The sequence below is a fragment of the Bubalus kerabau genome, chromosome 8 (assembly GCF_029407905.1).
Source record: "Bubalus kerabau isolate K-KA32 ecotype Philippines breed swamp buffalo chromosome 8, PCC_UOA_SB_1v2, whole genome shotgun sequence".
Lineage (NCBI taxonomy): Eukaryota > Metazoa > Chordata > Mammalia > Artiodactyla > Bovidae > Bubalus > Bubalus kerabau.
Window position 1 is genome coordinate 60117532 of NC_073631.1, and position 17903 is coordinate 60135434.

Here is a 17903-nt window from a genome sequence, read left to right on the forward strand (position 1 = left end):
TTTTACTGAATTTCATAGAAAGGATTGCATTTAGGCCATGCTAGGACGGAGGAGCCTGGTAGGCTGCAGTCCATGGGGTTGGTAGTGTCTTCACTTTCACTTTTCACTTTCATGCATTGGAGAAGGAAATGGCAACCCACTCCAGTGTTCTTGCCTGGAGAATCCCAGGGACAGGGGAGCCTGGTGGGCTGCCATCTATGGGGTCGCACAGAGTCGGACATGATTGAAATGACTTAGCAGCAGCAGCAGAAAGATCAGTACCTTATCTTATGGCCTCTTCATCCATCACTCATTATTCCATGTTACTCTTTTCTTTTTTTTTCTTCCTTTTGGCCACCCTATGTAGCTTGCCAGATCTCAGTTCCCTAACTAGAGTGTGAACCCAGGCTCTGGCAATGAGAGTGCATAGACTTAACCACTGGGCCACTAGAAAACTCCAGAATGTTACCAATTTTTAATTTCTCATATCTTGGGTCAGTAGATTGAGTTTAGCCTAGATTATATTTTGGGGTAGAGAAAAAAATGTAAAAAAAAAAAAAAAGAACTTACAAATTAAGAATTGGAACTTCCTTGTTGGGTCCAGTGGTTAAACTCTGTACTTCCAATGCAGGGGAAAAGAGTTTGATCCCTGGTGGGGGAACCAGGATGCCACATGCTGCACAGTGTGGCCAAAAAAAAAAAAAAAAAGAGAATACTTACTGATTGCATACCTTGTTAAAGCCCAGCTAGTTAAAATAATTATATTTGTCCCAAGAATAATTATTAATAATGAAATTATCCAAAGTAAAAATTTCTAGCAATACTTTCTAGAAATGTTTCTTTGAAACCATATAAACAACAGATTCTTAATGAACTTAGCTATATCTGAAAATGAGTCCTTATATTTAATACCTTGTATACTTTAGTGAACTGAGAATAAAATGTTTCCATAGTTTGTGTGATCTTCTTAAATATGGAAAAATAGAAAATTAAGTGTGCTTTGTAGAGAGCAGAATGAAAATTATTATAACAAAATATGTATTACTTCAAAATTGAGAATAAATTAGCGGTTTCTTACTGTTTTTGACTGATTAATTTTTGAAACAGGTATTTCATTTTCTGGTAACTGTATGACTGAGCATAAATTGTCACTTGAGAATTACTTCAAATCAAAAGTGTCTCAATTTATTGTTACAAAACTACCTGTGTTGAATATAGGAATGCATAAAGATCTTACTGAGCATCCAGACACATTTTTTTCATCTGCTAATATGTTGATAATACACATTTTTGAGACATAACCCATTACCTAAAAAAAATTTGGCATTCAATTTGGGCTGAATTTCCCAAACCATAGGGAGGTACTCATTAATTTAGCAAACATTTGAGTGCCTTCTGTGTACTAATCATTTGTAAATTGCATGTTATTTTACTCATTGGAAAGGACTCTGATGCTGGGAGGGATTAGGGGCAGGAGGAGAAGGGGATGACAGAGGATGAGATGGCTGGATGGCATCACTGACTCGATGGACATGAGTCTGAGTGAACTCCGGGAGTTGGTGATGGACGGGGAGGCCTGGCGTGCTGCGATTCATGGGGTCGCAAACAGTCAGACATGACTGAGTGACTGATCTGATCTGATGTTATTTTAAGGAGTTTTTTCCTTTCCACAACTGAAAGAACAGGAATGATTGGGCTTAACTTTGTGGAAGTGGTTTAGGGTTAGTTAGTTTGAGACTTTGGTAAGAGATAGCTGGTAGCCAGTCAGTTAATACTTGCACTGCTCAAAACCACCCTGTGCAGTAGTGGCAGCTCCCCTCCAGTCTTTTTTTCTTGTCCCTCACTGATTCAAGGACAGATTGTAGAGTCCATATTAATAGTAACGGTCATCTCTTTGTTTCATCTGGTCCTGTAGGTGACATTAACCTCTATACGTACTTAATTTAAGGCTAAAGTTGACATCAAATAAAGCTACAACTTAATTTGAATACTTTTTTACAGTAATACATGTTACAACATCCATTTGTAAGTTAAATAGATTCTATGAATGCTATGAATCTTTTACTAAGGAACTTTTTTTTTCTTGATCTTAAACAACAGACATTTTCTCACAGTTCTAGAGGCTATAAGTCTGAGATCCAAGTGTTAGCAAATGTTGGTTTCTTTTGAGGGCTCTCTCCTTGCCTTGTAGATGGTTGACCTCTTGTCTCTTCACATAATCTCTCCTCTGTGCACAAGACTCTTTTCAGATTTCCTCTTCTTATAAGGATACTGGTCATATTAGATTTGGGTCCTCCATAGTTATTTAATTTAATCATTCAGATCAGATCAAATCAGATCAGTCGCTCAGTCGTGTCTGACTGTTTGCGACCCCATGAATCGCAGCACGCCAGGACTCCCTGTCCATCACCAACTCCCAGAGTTCACTGAGACTCACGTCCATCGAGTCAGTGATGCCATCCAGCCATCTCATCCTCTGTCGTCCCCTTCTCCTCTTGCCCCCAGTCCCTCCCAGCATCAGAGTCTTTTCCAATGAGTCAACTCTTCGCATGAGGTGGCCAAAGTACTGGAGTTTCAGCTTAAGCATCATTCCTTCCAAAGAAATCCCAGGGCTGATCTCCTTCAGAATGGACTGGTTGGATCTCCTTGCAGTCCAAGGGACTCTCAACAGTCTTCTCCAACACCACAGTGCAAAAGCATAAATTCTTCGGTGCTCAGCCTTCTTCACAGTCCAACTCTCACATCCATACATTACCACAGGAAAAACCATAGCCTTAACTAGACGAACCTTTGTTGGCAAAGTAATGTCTCTGCTTTTGAATATGCTATCTAGGTTGGTCATAACTTTCCTTCCAAGGAGTAAGCGTCTTTTAATTTCATGGCTGCAGTCACCATCTGCAGTGATTTTGGAGCCCAGAAAAATAAAGTCTGACACTGTTTCCCCATCTATTTCCCATGAAGTGGTGGGACTGGATGCCATGATCTTCGTTTTCTGAATGTTGAGCTTTAAGCCAACTTTTTCACTCTCCACTTTCACTTTCATCAAGAGGCTTTTGAATTCCTCTTCACTTTCTGCCGTAAGGGTGGTGTCATCTGCATATCTGAGGTTGTTGATATTTCTCCCGGCAATCTTGATTCCAGTTTGTGTTTCTTCCAGTCCAGCATTTCTCATGATGTACTCTGCATAGAAGTTAAATAGGGTGACAATATACAGCCTTGACGAACTCCTTTTCCTATTTGGAACCAGTCTGTTGTTCCATGTCCAGTTCTAACTGTTGCTTCCTGACCTGCATACAAATTTCTCAAGAGGCAGATCAGGTGGTCTGGTATTCCCATCTCTTTCAGAATTTTCCACAGTTTATTGTGATCCACACAGTCAAAGGCTTTGGCATAGTCAATAAAGCAGAAATAGATGTTTTTTCTGGAAGTCTCTTGCTTTTTCCATGATCCAGCGGATGTTGGCAATTTGATCTCTGTTTCCTCTGCATTTTCTAAAACCAGCTTGAACATAAGGAAGTTCACGGTTCACGTATTGCTGAAGCCTGGCTTGGAGAATTTTGAGCATTACTTTACTAGCGTATGAGATGAGTGCAATTGTGCGGTAGTTTGAGCATTCTTTGGCATTGCCTTTCTTTGGGATTGGGATGAAAACTGACCTTTTCCAGTCCTCTGGCCACTGCTGAGTTTTCCAAATTTGCTGGCATATTGAGTGCAGCACTTTCACAGCATCATCTTTCAGGATTTGGAATAGCTCAACTGGAATTAATTGGTGTCCTTGGAGGTTGTTGAGGGACTTTGTTGATCAAGGAAAACTCAGGGGAGTAAATCTGTTGTAAAGGTGGGGAGGAGGCATAAAGTAAACAAGCTAAAGGATTAGATGCTTTCATTTCTTAAGGCCATAAAATGAAATCAGCAAAGAAGTACCCTTAAAGCTTTAATAAAAGCTGATCTGTACAGAGAACACTTCCAGTTGTTATAATGACAATAGAGTGAGAAAAGTCAAATGCAAATTAAGTAACCAGAATGTATTTAGTTAGTGCAATCTCAGATGGGGGATTTGGTATAGATAGAGCCTCAGGCAAAGTGATAGTCTCTTCCTTTTTTTTTTTTTTTTTTGAGTACTTTCACTGCTCTAGGTACTTGGGATAGGTCAGTGAACAAAAGGATTAGATATCCTCCCTGTGAATCACATGAATGGTCTAGTATCTCCTAGAAGTATCTCTCTAACTCAGTTCTACTGCCTATTATTCTATTAGTGATTAAAATTGTTTTAAGTCTGTATGGAAAGACACTATTAGTTTTATATTTCCAATGACCAAAAATTTTATCTTATGTTCTGCTTAAGCCTTCCTTTTAATTAAGTATTTATTGATTTCTTATGCTATGGGTGCTATGTCCAGAAGAAATGAAGGATTTATTTCTTGACTAAGTAGCATTTTGGCATTTTGTCTTGCTAATAAGGTGTTTCAATCACTGATTAAGCTCTATTAATTTGTGGCCTTTGTGCAGTTGGTCTGTTTGATAAGATTTCATCCTTTAATACTATATCCTCCTTTTTTTCCTACTTTGTTTTTTTGTCCCTCCCTTTTCTTCAGTTAATCCTGTTTTCCAACCTTTACCCTTTCAGCATTCCACAAAAAGGATCTTCTAATTTGAGCTTTAAAAAGTATTTGAAAATGCTCATATCTTGAGTGCACTTGAATTCCTATTCTCTATTTGTACTTTAAATTATTCTCAGTCTTCAAATTGTGCTTCTTTTTATTCACCATAACCTTGTATGGTGTTGTTCCTCTGAAGCCTACAACAGTTTAAACTGGTGTGTGTGTGTGTGTGTGTGTGTGTGTGTGTGTGTGTTTGTGCTTACACACGTTTGCCAGTGGATTAGCTGAGCTACAATAGAAATGTGTGTGTGTGTTTATTAATAGATATATAAACATGCAGATTGTGTTAAAACATAAGAGAAAGTGATAGCTTACAGTGAACCATGTCAGATTCGTGATCTCCAAAGACTTAGCTTCGGGACCAGGGACCAGGCTTGATCACTTAAAGGTTTCTGTGTAGCAGCATTTTATTAAAGTATAAAAAGGGACAAGAGGGCTGGAGGGCTGCAGTCTGTGGGGTCCCAAACAGTGGGACATGACTGCGACTAAGCACAAAAAGGGACAGAGAAAGCTTCTGACAGAGCCATCAGAAAGGGTGTCCTACTCTCTAGTCTTATCAAGGCCTTATATACTTTTCTGGAGAAGGAAATAGTAACCCACTCCCGCACTCTTGCCTGGAAAATCCCATGGATGGAGGAGCCTGGTAGGCTACAGTCCATGGGGTTGCAAAGAGTTGGCAGATCCACTCCCACTATACACATCTTAAGTTAACAAGATTAGAACTAACAATAGAAAGGTCTCACCCAGACCCACTCCCATATAAGATAATCAGATTAGTCAGAAGGTTCCTGTTAAGATGGAGAAACTTTTCCTTGAGCAAGATACTTGTTATATAATTGTTAGTATAGAGCTTAAGGAAGAATATACCCTTGAGCAAGATGAATTGTTTTGTTGTGTAATCATTAGCTCTGGGCTTAAAGAAAGTTAGTCTTAAAGATTGTTGTCATAACAACTCAGAGTTTAAGAAAAAATGTCTTATGTGACTAAGACAAAGCAATGTAGAAAAACAAATTCATGAGTCTGATAATAGGGAAACAGAGAAGTAAATAACAAGCTTATTTCTTCCAAAGGATAAGGGAACTGTTTTTTTTTTAAATAAAAATACTGCATTTTAAAATTACTTTCATGTTAACTAAGGCTATACATTTAATGTTGTATGATTTATAGAGAAGTAATTTGAAATTGTGTTTAAACATTTTTGTTTTTCAAAATTGGATACTGTCAAGATATATACACAATATTCTTTACAGTTAAATTTTCACACATATAATGCATTTAAATTATATGTGTGATATAATGGATAGAAAATCAAATTACTCCCCTTCTACCACATCCCCATTTCTTTCCATTGTACCTCTGTAGAAAGAGTTGAAAATACAGTAAGTTTTAGAATGTTTACAGTGATCCACGTATTTAAAAAATGGAGGGAAAATGGGTAGTAACTGAACACATTTGAATTCAACAGAATAGCTTTTGAGATTTTATAATTTCAGCCTTTTCAATGTTTTGTCAGAGCATTTGAAAAAGTAGACTGTGAAATCCCACTTAGATATTTTGAGAATTCTGTTGTGTGAAGCTTGGACTTGGAATGTAAAGCAGCACTCTAAGATGTCCGCATACTGAGAACTGTTCAGAGGGGCCTTGATACACATTTGAATTCTGTGCGCTTAGGTGAGCCAAGACACTTTCGGTTTCCTGGGGATTAAGTTGACGCCATTAAGAGCGTCATGCTTTTGTTCTTTACCAGTCCTCTCGGGTTTCCTCTTGTGACTGTGGTCATAATACTGTTTTGAAGGTAGCCTAGTGCTTGGATAGACTCACAAAATAACTCACTCTGTTGTGTTTGAAGAAAGGGCTGTGTCATGGGGCACAGGAATTTTTTGTTTAATATATTGTGTGGTATTATGTGACTTACCTTTTCTAGGCTTCATTTTCTCACTTTTAAAAGGAAGAGGATTCATGAGATAATCTTGAAGTTTCCATCTTAAAAAAACCCCGAAACTATGTTATTATATGTATGTATTTTCATTGACTGATTTAAAAGTTTTGTTGGATATTCTGGGGAAAAAAAAAAAGTGGAGTGAACAACCCTCATTATTTCTAAAGCAGTTGTGTAATTGAGACATTCTAGATTTTGTGTTGTGTTCCCCTTTGATATTCTTGTCAACATAGAGGCTTTTGTTCTGTTGTATTTAAATGGTAATTATAACTAGGACCAAGCCAGCTTAGTTTGGTTTTTGGATTCAAAGGACTTGCTTGGGTAGCAGCAGTTAATTATATGGGAAACTTTAAGGTTAAAAACACTTTTCTTCCTATGATTTATAAGGAACCTCCATGCATGTAACTTTAGAAAATTTTGTTAATATTTACATTCAGCATTGCAGTGTTTTTTGCCTCATTAATTGCATCTAGTCCTACTTTATTTGTACCAGATTTTTTTGGTTGGTAGCTGGCAATCTTTTGAGGTAGCTCCACATACATTTCAATGAACACCTGGGCCTTCTCATTAGCACCGGCCTTTACTGAAAGCTAGAGACATCCTTGTGTCCCTCTTTAATCTGACACCTGGTTTCAGGGTTATTTCGTCCAATATCCTGGCTTTGATGAAAGTTTATATTGGGAGCAGAGGGTCATTAAAGGGGTAAAATCCAGCATTTGAAAAGTCTAGAAAATCAGTCAACTGCAAATGATGAAGTTCTCAAATGTATGTCTCTAAAGCTACTTCCAGTGATTGAAACCAATTTTGAAAATGTGAAAACTTGAAATAGTTTCTGATAAAACTTCCTGTAGAAAAAGTGCAGTCAGACTATCTTGGGACTGATTGTGGAACATGGTAGGTGGCTCCCAGAAGGGAATCTCTACTCTCCAGTAAACACTTATCTGTACATCTTTGGATGTTCCTGTGATGACCAGCTCAGATCACAGTACCTGCAGAGCTCTCATGCATTTTCACCCTGCCTTGTGTTCTAGGTAGCTGTGTACTTGACTTTCTCTGACATAATGTGCAGACACAAGTTTGTTCTCTCCAGGTCATCAAGTCTGGGAGTGCAGTTCTGAGGAGGTTTGAGAATAATTGAGGCAGACGGAGTGCCTGAGATGAGGACCCTGGGTGGTAGAGTAGAGATTGGAAGGATGATTGGAAAGAACCATTTCTGAAAAACAGAGATGAGAGCATTAGCTGTGGAGTATCTAGGTGGAATAGCTAGGTAAGGAAATAAGCTCCAGAGGGAAGCAATTCTAGAAGAGGAGTAGATACTGGGGTGCATGGTTTGAGATGAGTCTGTCCTGGGTCAGTGCATCGCCAGGCTGCTTCTAATAGCTGGACCCCACCTTGATTTGAATCTGTGTCCATTGCTTCTTTGTTGCCAAATCATGCTGTCATATGAATGTGAAGCTTCTCTGGGGGTAGATAGTGTTTTCTAGTCATATGTTATCCTATTGTTGCCTAGCACATAGTAGACACATTTTTTAAAAAAAATATTGAATTTAGTTTATATTTTCCAAGTGGGTTATAAGGGTTGTAATTTATATTTTATGTGTGTGGGGAGATGAGAAAGTTATTATTTAGTAGCTGATGGTCTTACTGATCAGCATGTCTTCTAGGAAGATGAGTGACCAAGCCTACGCCTTCTTTTCACATTGGCCTTTGTATGCTTTCTTTTGGCTATCAGCTTCATCCAGATTGTAAACAGCAACCCAGAAGACAAAGGTTTTATACTCCATTATCATTTCTTCTAGCCAAACAGTTTTGTGTGAATAGAACAGTCTAGTAAAGGAGAGGTTGTTTACCTTTAATTAGGTTTCCCAGGAAATAGTTCTAGCCTTTACCTTTGATTAAAATTGGAGTTTTTGTTTTCCAGAGTATTTCCAGACATTATTATAAAAAGAACCATGTTTGGAAGCAGTAGGGGACTCTCAAATAAAATAATAATTTAAGATTACTTAGTCTTAGTAGTTCTGTAAGTAGTTCTATAATTTTTAATGTTAAAAGTCCCTTCTGTGTTTACAGTTTAAATGGATTAGATTATGGTATATGTGTGTGTGTGTATGTATATATGTATGCATGTATAAGCAGTATTCTTTAAAACTATCTGGAGGTCATTTTAAAATTGAGATGTACCCAGTAGTAAGAAACTGAGTATTTTTGATTGAGAGATACTTTAAAAAATGTAGTGCTCTCATCGCTCATTATGGATGAACCTTTAATAGGTGAAGGCATTGGTTCACCAGTCTTGTGGATTGGTTTCTGCCTCAGGAATGTTTTGCTTTTATAAATTTCATGGCCTAACAAGAAACAAATTCATACATGCTAATGTGAAATAATATTAAAGAAAATTTAGGAGCTAAACTTGGAGGAACAGGTTTTTCTGGTATGCATGCTGAGAGTGTTGCATCATGAAAGACAATGACATTGTTAAGATTATGGTGCTTTATGACATGTATATAATCGTTTATAAGCAAGTCATATTCAGTTTTATAGGTTGTGCATTGCTTAACTATTGAGATGTATATAGAGCTTACAAGTCTGTATTCTGCAACTTTGGGGGTGAATAGATGGAAAATACTATTTTATTCTCGAGGTCTGTATTTTTGTATGCCAGGAGATCCAACCAGTCCATCCTAAAGGAGATCAGTCCTGTATTCATTGGAAGGACTGATGCTGAAGCTGAAACTCCAATACTTTGGCCACCTGATGCAAAGAGCTTGACTCATTTGAAAAGACCCTGATGGTAGGACAGATTGAGAGCAGGAGGAGAAGGGGATGACAGAGGATGAGATGGTTGGATGGCATCACCAACTCAATGGACATGGGTTTGGGTAAAGGGAGCTGGTGATGGACAGGGAAGCCTGGCGTGCTGCAATCCATGAGGTCACAAAGAGTCAGACATGACTGAGCGACTGAATTGAACTGAACTTCGATAGTAAACTAGTAGATACTTCCGTCGAGTACATCAGATAAAAATAAGGGCTATACAAAAAAGTGTGATGTGATAGTGGCCTGATAGCTACTTTAGATTAGGTGGTCACAAAGAAATAATATAATGAGAAAACAATGCAAAAACCTTTAAGTGGCACAGTTAAAATTATTTTATATACATCTTTTAAGATTGTCATTTTTGTATTTCTGTTGCTAAGGATACTGAGTCTGACACAGTTCTTTGTTTCACTCTGTATTTTTTCAAACTGTTTTAGCAGTGGATGTATTTTTTAAAAGATTTGTTTTGGCTGGTTTTCATAAATAAAGAATAACTATATAATGTCAAATTCTTTGAGTTTAACTCAGTGACAAGATTCCAAGTATAAAACAGAGTTTTAAAAAATTTGAGTAACTTTGTTTTTATACAATGAGAAATTTTTTTTTTAGGTGTTCAGTGATATGTATATCTAAACTTGAAAAGAAAAGACTCAGAAGATAACTTAGTCTTCAGTTAAAAATGAATCTTTATTTAACTTTTCTAATGTCTGAAATGTTATGAGCAGTTTAGCTTTTGTGTTCTTAACATTGTTTGCTTAAAAATGTTCATTTTTTAGGAAATACTCTATTTTTTTCCAGCCTACTTTCTATCTCTCTTTTGTTTTTCACAAAGTGTTTCCATGTTGCTACTTGGATTTTATGTCAGTTATTTTAAATAGCTTCAAAATAGAAGATAAAGTAGGTATGTGGTAATTTATATACTCATTCTTTTTTTTTATAATTTTAAAAATTATTACTGGAATTTCACTGTTATAAGTATTTCTGTGATAGACATTTTGTGGCTTACAGATTTTTTTCTGCATGTTGGGTATCTTAAGGGATGTTATCCAAATGTGAATTTCTAAGTATTAATTTCTTTGTTGCCAAAAGAGTGTAATTCATGTCAACGTATGGCAAAACCCACTACAATATTATAAAGTAATTAGCCTCCAATTAACATAAATAAATTAAAAACAATTAAAAAAAGTAAACTTTTTTTACATAGAATTTAATGACGTTTTCATTTTATGGTTGTAAGAAATTATGATTAGCCATTCTAGGAAGGTTTTAACTAGAAAAAACAAAGCAAAAACATCTGAAAGAGAAACTATACTTTGTAGAACAAAGTTTAGAACTATTTGGTATAGTTTTGATAAAGTCTGATGGAGGCAACGATTTACTCAAGTGGGTATTCAAAGCTTGCCACCAGTTATATTTTTCAAAAAGCAATGTTAAAGTTTAACTGATTAATTTATCTTCTCATGTCTTAATTTCTGTCTTTGGGATCCTCTGAAAACTTTCTAATTACCAAAAAAAGATTAAAGTAGATACATCTTCAGCTAATCCTCAACTGTGCAGGTCATTTGTTTCTCTTACACTCTTCAGTTCAGTTCTACCATGCTTTTATGGATCTCCTGTCCTCTTTATTTGTTTGATGACATTTTATGGACTTACCACCCAGCGATCAGACTTAAAAAATCTTTGAAGATTAAACAGACTAGAGAGAACCTTGGTTATTTGCAGCCTGAGCATTGTTTCTCTGGCCACTTCTGGGTGGATGGGTGTTAGGATTCTAAGGTCTTTGCCAATAATGGGTTTACGGATTAATAAAACTAATAAGTAAAATGCTCTATGAGAACTGGAGATCCGGTAGCCAAACAGCTTGCTTGTGAGTGTATAGCACTTTCCTTTCTTATTGACCAGTGAAATCTTGAAGGTCTTAAGTGCATTACTGATGGATGTTACCTTGTCATGAATAGCATTTCTTCTTTTACTTATCTGGGTTTTATTATCTAACAGAAGCGCTATAAATTCTGGCCATATACCATAGGAGTGCTACACTTGTAGAAACTATTACTGAGATCGAGCATTTTTTGTCCTCAACATAAAATAGGGCACAGTAATAATTAAATTTAATAGTGTGTATTGTTTGTTCACTTCCTGGAGTGAAAAAGAAAATAAAAATATTCATGAGCTGGTAAATATTCTTAGTTTTTGCATACAGCATCCAGGAAAATACTTTGTTACCCTACTTAGATTCTTTAAAACAAAGTCCAGGGGTTAAGATTCCAAACTTGCAGTGCAGGGGGGCACAGGTTTGAAGTGTGGTCCAGAAACTAAGATCCCACATGCTATGCAACACCATGTGGCCAAAAAAAAAAGTTCATTATATTTGGCTTGCTTAAGTAAGGCTTTTGGTTTGAGGATGGAGTATCTGCTAAATTAAGAAAATTGGGAGTAAAGTACAAAAATTTTATCTTCAATTGCTTATCTGTTCTATAAGCTAGTAGCAACAGATACTCTATAGAATTATAGATCTGTTATAAACCCAGATTAAGAAAAAAGGTAAAAGGCAAGCTTGGTATCTAACTTTCCCTAAAAAATTAAACAAGGTAAAAGACAAGCTTGATATCTAACTTTCCCTAAAAGCATGTTTACATGCTTTAAAAACTTCTGCCTGTGGTTTAGTTGCTAAGTTGTGTCCAACTCTTGCAACCCCATGGACTGTAGCCCGCTGGGCTCCTCTGTCCTTGGGATTTCCTAGGAAAGATTAGCGGAGTGGGTTGCTATTTCCTTCTCCATGGGATCTTCCTGACCCAGGAATCGAACCCAGGTCTCCTACATTGCAGGCAGGTTCTTTACCAACTGAACCATCAGGGAAGCCTAAAAACTTCTTCCTACCAGGAATGAAAGGAAGAACAATATTTTAGTGTGTGTTATTTTTACATAAAATAGCAGTAGTTTTCAGATATATGTCATTTAGGTTATTCAGGAAGCATATTGCAGATATTGTGAAAATATTAAATATGTTTTTTCATTGTATTAATTTCCAATATCCTGACCTTATTATATATTCTCAAAATTCACTTTTTTTTTTTTTTTCCAATTAGAATGTTCTAATTTGGACCGCAAACAGGGCTTTTTATATATGAGATAAAGCCAGACAGGAAGTAGAGTGACTTAAGTGTATAGTGTGTTATCTTTTGTTTGCTTTGTATATATGTGACAGTAGCTACTTAAAGCCAGATGTATTATGACCATTCATGTTTAGGAATTCTCATCCATCCATCTAGTTTTATATTATTTATTTATTTTTTTCTAGGCCTCAGGCTTCTTTATTTAAGAACAAAGTGATGAGTGATGTGGGAATTAAAGTCAAGAGCATCACTGAACTTCACCTTCCCTCCAACCAGTTTCCCCAAACTCCCTGCCCCCACATCCATTGTGTTCCCAATTCCTTTCTTAGTGAATAAAAAACTTAATCCCAAAGCCCTGGTACAAACCCCAGGGTTCTCTCCCTAGCTCTCCCCTTCCTCTGCCCCCCATTCCTGGGGTGAGCAGGCACCTCAGTTTGAATGCATAGGAGAGCCCAGAGCGGTGACAGACACCAAGGGAAAGGCCTCACCCTCAGGGAATGGGACCGAAGAGTACAGCGTAGTGAAGTGAGGGCCCCCGTAGCCTGGGGTACCAAAATGGGGCCCTGTCATCCATCTAGTTTTAAAGCTAAACCCCTAAGCCTTCTGTTGTAATTCTGCATGCTTTCCATGTTTCCCTCTCCTGCTGTGAATTTGATTCTTCAGTCTGCATTTCTCAAAGTGTGAGCTGACATGTCCAGTAAAGAAACTTATGAAATTATTTGCCACCATGATAAATGTTTGTGAAAAGCTGGAAAAGATCCCTGAGAAGGTATCATTTCTCTAAAGTTCTGTTGCTATTGAAAGGCAAAATTTAGTGGAAGAAGTTTCAATTTAAGAAACACTGTTTCATCTGGGTTGGAGTTAAATTAGATGAGACTTTAAATTCTTAATTCTTCTTGACTATTGTGAAAGGCTTGATAAATATGAAATCAGGAATTAAAAAAAAATTTATTTTTGTTTTTGGCTGACTTTCAGTGGCTTTGTTTTCTATTGGGTAGACAGTATCCTGCTGCTGTCAATTCAGGACCCATGCCTGCACCATCTGTGAGCACCAGACCTGCCTAGTCTGTGCAGGGAAACTTTGCTTGTTCAGGCTGCCTTGCCAGCCTCTTCACTCAGGTCTTGCTGCTTTTGGTGACAGATGAAAGATTCTGGTGAAGTAGACTTTTAAGAAAGAGTGGGTTAATATGTTTCTGGAGACAAAAGAAGGGATCTTTGGTATATACTCTAATAACTAGAGAGATGGTTCTGTGTGTCTGTGTTCAGGCACACTGTGGAGAATTTTCCCTGTGTAGAGTACTCAGTGCTGACACCTGAGAGCTTTTGTGTCCTAACTTCAGTTTCATTAAAAGTAAGTTCTGAGAACATTAAAAGTGAGTTTTTGCCCATTTAGGCTTTTAATTTCCTATTTTAAAAAGTGCTTTTTATGTTAAACAATACTATTTCCCACCTCTTAGGGTAGCTAACAACTCTAGTTAGCTACCCTAAGTTAAGAATTTGCTTGAAATTCTTAGTATGGCTCCCTAGCTTAAAGAAGACTACCTAGTATTGCCCTACCATTTCATTAAACAAGCAAAACAATCTAAACTTGTGGCCCTTAGTCTTCTTCCAGAAGAAGACGACTACCTAGAAGACCTTCTACCTAGAAGAAGACTAAAGTATTACTTCTATACCTTTTAGAAGCTCTTAATCTAATTCAGAAATACATGCATGAGTGGATGTCTACACACATTCACCTCTCCACCCAGTTCATGTGTATACTCATATCAACATGCATCTCATCCATCCTAGTTTCTGGAGATTCATAAATCCCCTCTTGAAGTACATTGACAACCTCCAGTTTAAGAACTTACACAAGTTTTAAGTGAAAGGAAGAAAGCAAGATGTTGTTCCCACCCTCTCCCACCCCACCCCACACCTTGGGTAAAAGGCAGCTTATTTATTTAATCACCTGTCATTCTTCAGCATCTGTTCATCCACCCACCTATCTATCTGTGTTTTATCAGGTGCTTTTGTTGTTGTTGTTGTTAACACTTTATTTTCTGCTTTTCCTTTCTTTTCTTTCTTCTTAAATCAGGAACTAGACTGCTTTCTAAATACAGAAAATGGAAGAATGATTCATGGCAACTATGAAGCTGTTCAAGTGGAGAATATACACATATTTGTTTTTGTATAATACTATAATTTTAAGCATTTATAACTTTGGGAAAGTTGTACAGATAGTCATTTTAGCTTGGCTTGGTTTACCGTCATCTCTTTTTTTCTCTTTTGGCAAGTGTTCTTTTGAACCTTTTATTCTGCTCTAGTTTTAAAATAAAGTACATTGTCAGTAAAGCAGAATAGGATTTTCTTGGGTGAAAATAAAATCATTAGGCATCTGACCATTTCTTCAGAAAGATACTCTATCAGAGTATTTTTTAAAACGTTTTAAATGAAGATTTTACTCCTTTTACCAAAAGTTTCTTTGTTCTTTTTGAAGTTATTTGTTTATTTCACATATGAATCATTTTGTGAAGATATTTTTAGGACCGTAGGGATTCACCTAAGTAATTTTAGACATGAAAAATTTTTGTATTAAATTGTTTTCCTCCTAGTCCTTATTACTTTAAAAAATTACTGTTGAAACCTTATTTCTTTTTGACGTTTATTTTCAGTATTCATTTTTCTACTGCCCATGTCTTTCTCACTTAGATAAGAAATTAAGCATCTATTTTTTTATGTAGACAAGGAAGGCAAACTGACTTATTTGCTAAATAAGGTCCTCATTGCCCTATCATTTTCATTAAGACTGAAATATAAGATCAGGGAAGAAAGAGTCACTCTCAGCCTACTGCACATGAGAAAAAGCAATGTGTTCACATGTGTGCAACCTGCTGCAGAGTCTTAGCCAATGAGGAGTGCAGCCTGAGCGGATCCTCATAGCCAACACTTGTGTCAAGAGCATATCATGAAAGATGAAAAAATACAAGTCAGCTTTGATAGCATTTAGGTTTTAATTAAATATAATATTCTAGCAAAAAAGATTCATTCCTATATCTTAAGCATATTTCATGAGAAGAAAATGTCAATGTTATGGACTTGCCTAATACAACTAAGCCTTAGGTTCTGTCTTTGCTCTTAGGGTATGAAGGAAAATTTAACTGTTTTGAAATATTTGATATGTTGGGGTAGATTTGTAATTTAATGGTAAATATGAAGAATATTTTTTTCCTAGTGGAAATAAAGCATGGAGATTAATAAGCTTATCAATAGAAAAGATCTTTTTTGGTCTCCAAGTGACAATGTAGTTTTTTATTTAATAGTGTGACTCATTATTATATGTACTAAAGGATGAAATCAGGCTTTCTGTTTCATTTTTTTCATCCTAGATATCTCTTTTCTTTAGACTTTCTGAATATTCTGCCTCTCCTTTAATAATGCAGTGTTCAGTCTTAAGAACTCTCCACATATTACTTTTCCTACCTACCTTTTTCCCTAAGAACAAAAATATCTCATTCAGCCTGGGGATCATTTGAAGGAACCTATAGAAAATGGTTTGAAACAAATTATAAAGCATCTTGTGTCTGAACCTCTGGCCCAACTCAGTCACTCAGTATTTTTTAGAGGATTATTTGAGGTGAAGGTCCAGTGATATTTCTATTCTCGGCCACTAACGGATAAATGATAAAAGAATTTTAAGGTCTTTGCTAGTGAACTCTGTAAAGAGTGCCAGTCTTGGGTGAGCAGTGAAGTAAGGAGTTTGGATCTGAAAGGGAGCAAATGAAAAACTATTATGTCTCTGAAGTGGTCAGTAATGCAGTAAGACTGAGAATTGGGACTTTGTAACTAAACAGAAAAGATATAATGAATTCTGGTTTACGTTTTCTCTAGTTCATGACCCAGATTAAAAAGTGCCTGTGGAATTTCATGAATATGTATGGATAAACATTTTTTATTATTAATTGCTATTTACTGAGCAGTAAGCACTAACTCCATTTATTTCTAAACAAAATATCATTTAATTCTCATTAAACATGTGAGTATTTTAGTGATACCTACATTTTGTAGATATGATACATTGAAGTAAACCCACATATGCTAGAATTTTGTTAGAGTTAGTTAGAGAGGGAGACTGCTCTTTAAAGGTAATAGGACTATCCATATGCCTTAAAAAAGGTTTAAAGTATTTAAAATACCTAAGTAGATTATATACAATCTAGACAGTACTTTGATATTTGTCCTTTGTGCATTTTATAGTGAGCCAAGTTGCTGTGTGAGATAGTTACATTTTCATTTGCTGCCTGGTCTAGGAAACCTTTCTAATTCTAGAATATATACTCTTGGAATTTTAAGACTTTAGAGCAAGTGTTTCATGTAGTGAGTTCCAGGTAAAATTTGTAATGGAAAAAAAATCCCTATGAAGTAATAAAATCAGACGTGATATACTTTCAGTTAGGTTTCCCAAGTGGCTCAGTGAAAGAATCTGCCTGCCAACCAGGAAATTTGATCCCTGGGTCAGGAAAATCCCCTGGAAAAGGAGATGGCTACTCACTCCAGTATTCTTGTCTGAGAAATCCCGTGGACACAGAAGCCTGGCGGGCTACAGTCTATGAGGTCATAAAAAAGAGTGAGACCTGACTTAGCGACTAAATAGCAACATACTTTCAATTATTTAAAATTCATTATTTGCAGCTTGGGTTGAATGGTAAACAAGAGACGCCTAGATTATATTGGAGACTGAAAAGATTGAAGAGTTTTTCAATAGCAGTATGCTGCTGCTGCTAAGTCACTTCAGTCGTGTCTGACTCTGTGCGACCCCATAGACGGCAGCCCACTAGGCTCTACCGCCCCTGGGATTCTCCAGGCAAGAACACTGGAGTGGGTTGCCATTTCCTTCTCCAATCAATAGCAGTATATTAGATAGTAAAAGAAGAGTCTAATATATATATATACACACACACACACATACACATTTATTTTAAATATCTTGATATATTTAAGAAGCAACTACCAATAAATGTGTTGCTTTTTGCTATAAAATAAAGTTTTTATATTATATGCTTATGTACACATTTTTCTACAGTTTAGAATCAGCTTTCTTTATCTGGAAAACTTTCGCTTATCCTTCATGGTCCAGAAAATGTCCTTCCAGCCATATTCCTGAAACAGTAAAAATTATGATGTATTACAGTTAAGTTGTCCTCCTTCTTTAGGACTTGGAGACATCTGGTACATAGAAGGTGATTGACAAGTATTTGCAGAATGAATGAAAGAATGGGTGAATAGGTTATACTTTTAATTAATTTAACAAAATTTTTAGCCAGTTTTAGCTATTCAGATCAATTTATATAAACATCTGAAGCGTTCAAGTAAATGAGCAACTACCATCATAGTTCATTGTCTTTGGGAACA

The 17903-nt window shown here is 36.4% G+C and overlaps 1 protein-coding gene across 47 annotated transcripts in view; it reads left to right on the top strand.

Annotated features, from left to right (window-relative positions):
- Positions 1 to 17903, top strand: part of IMMP2L (inner mitochondrial membrane peptidase subunit 2) — a 984232-nt gene that overhangs the window by 115733 nt on the left and 850596 nt on the right. The window contains exon 6 of one of the 47 annotated variants that reach the window (XR_008717874.1): positions 14590 to 14846. The exons of 45 other annotated variants lie outside the window; for them this stretch is intronic. Coding sequence is in view for 1 of the 2 variants with exons in the window: in XM_055590368.1 (XP_055446343.1) it covers positions 9242 to 9368 (127 nt within the window). In the remaining variant the exon portion in view is untranslated. Of the gene's footprint in view, positions 1 to 9241; positions 11181 to 14589; positions 14847 to 17903 lie in introns of those variants that run through there. One more of the 47 variants, XM_055590368.1, reaches the window with a different exon arrangement.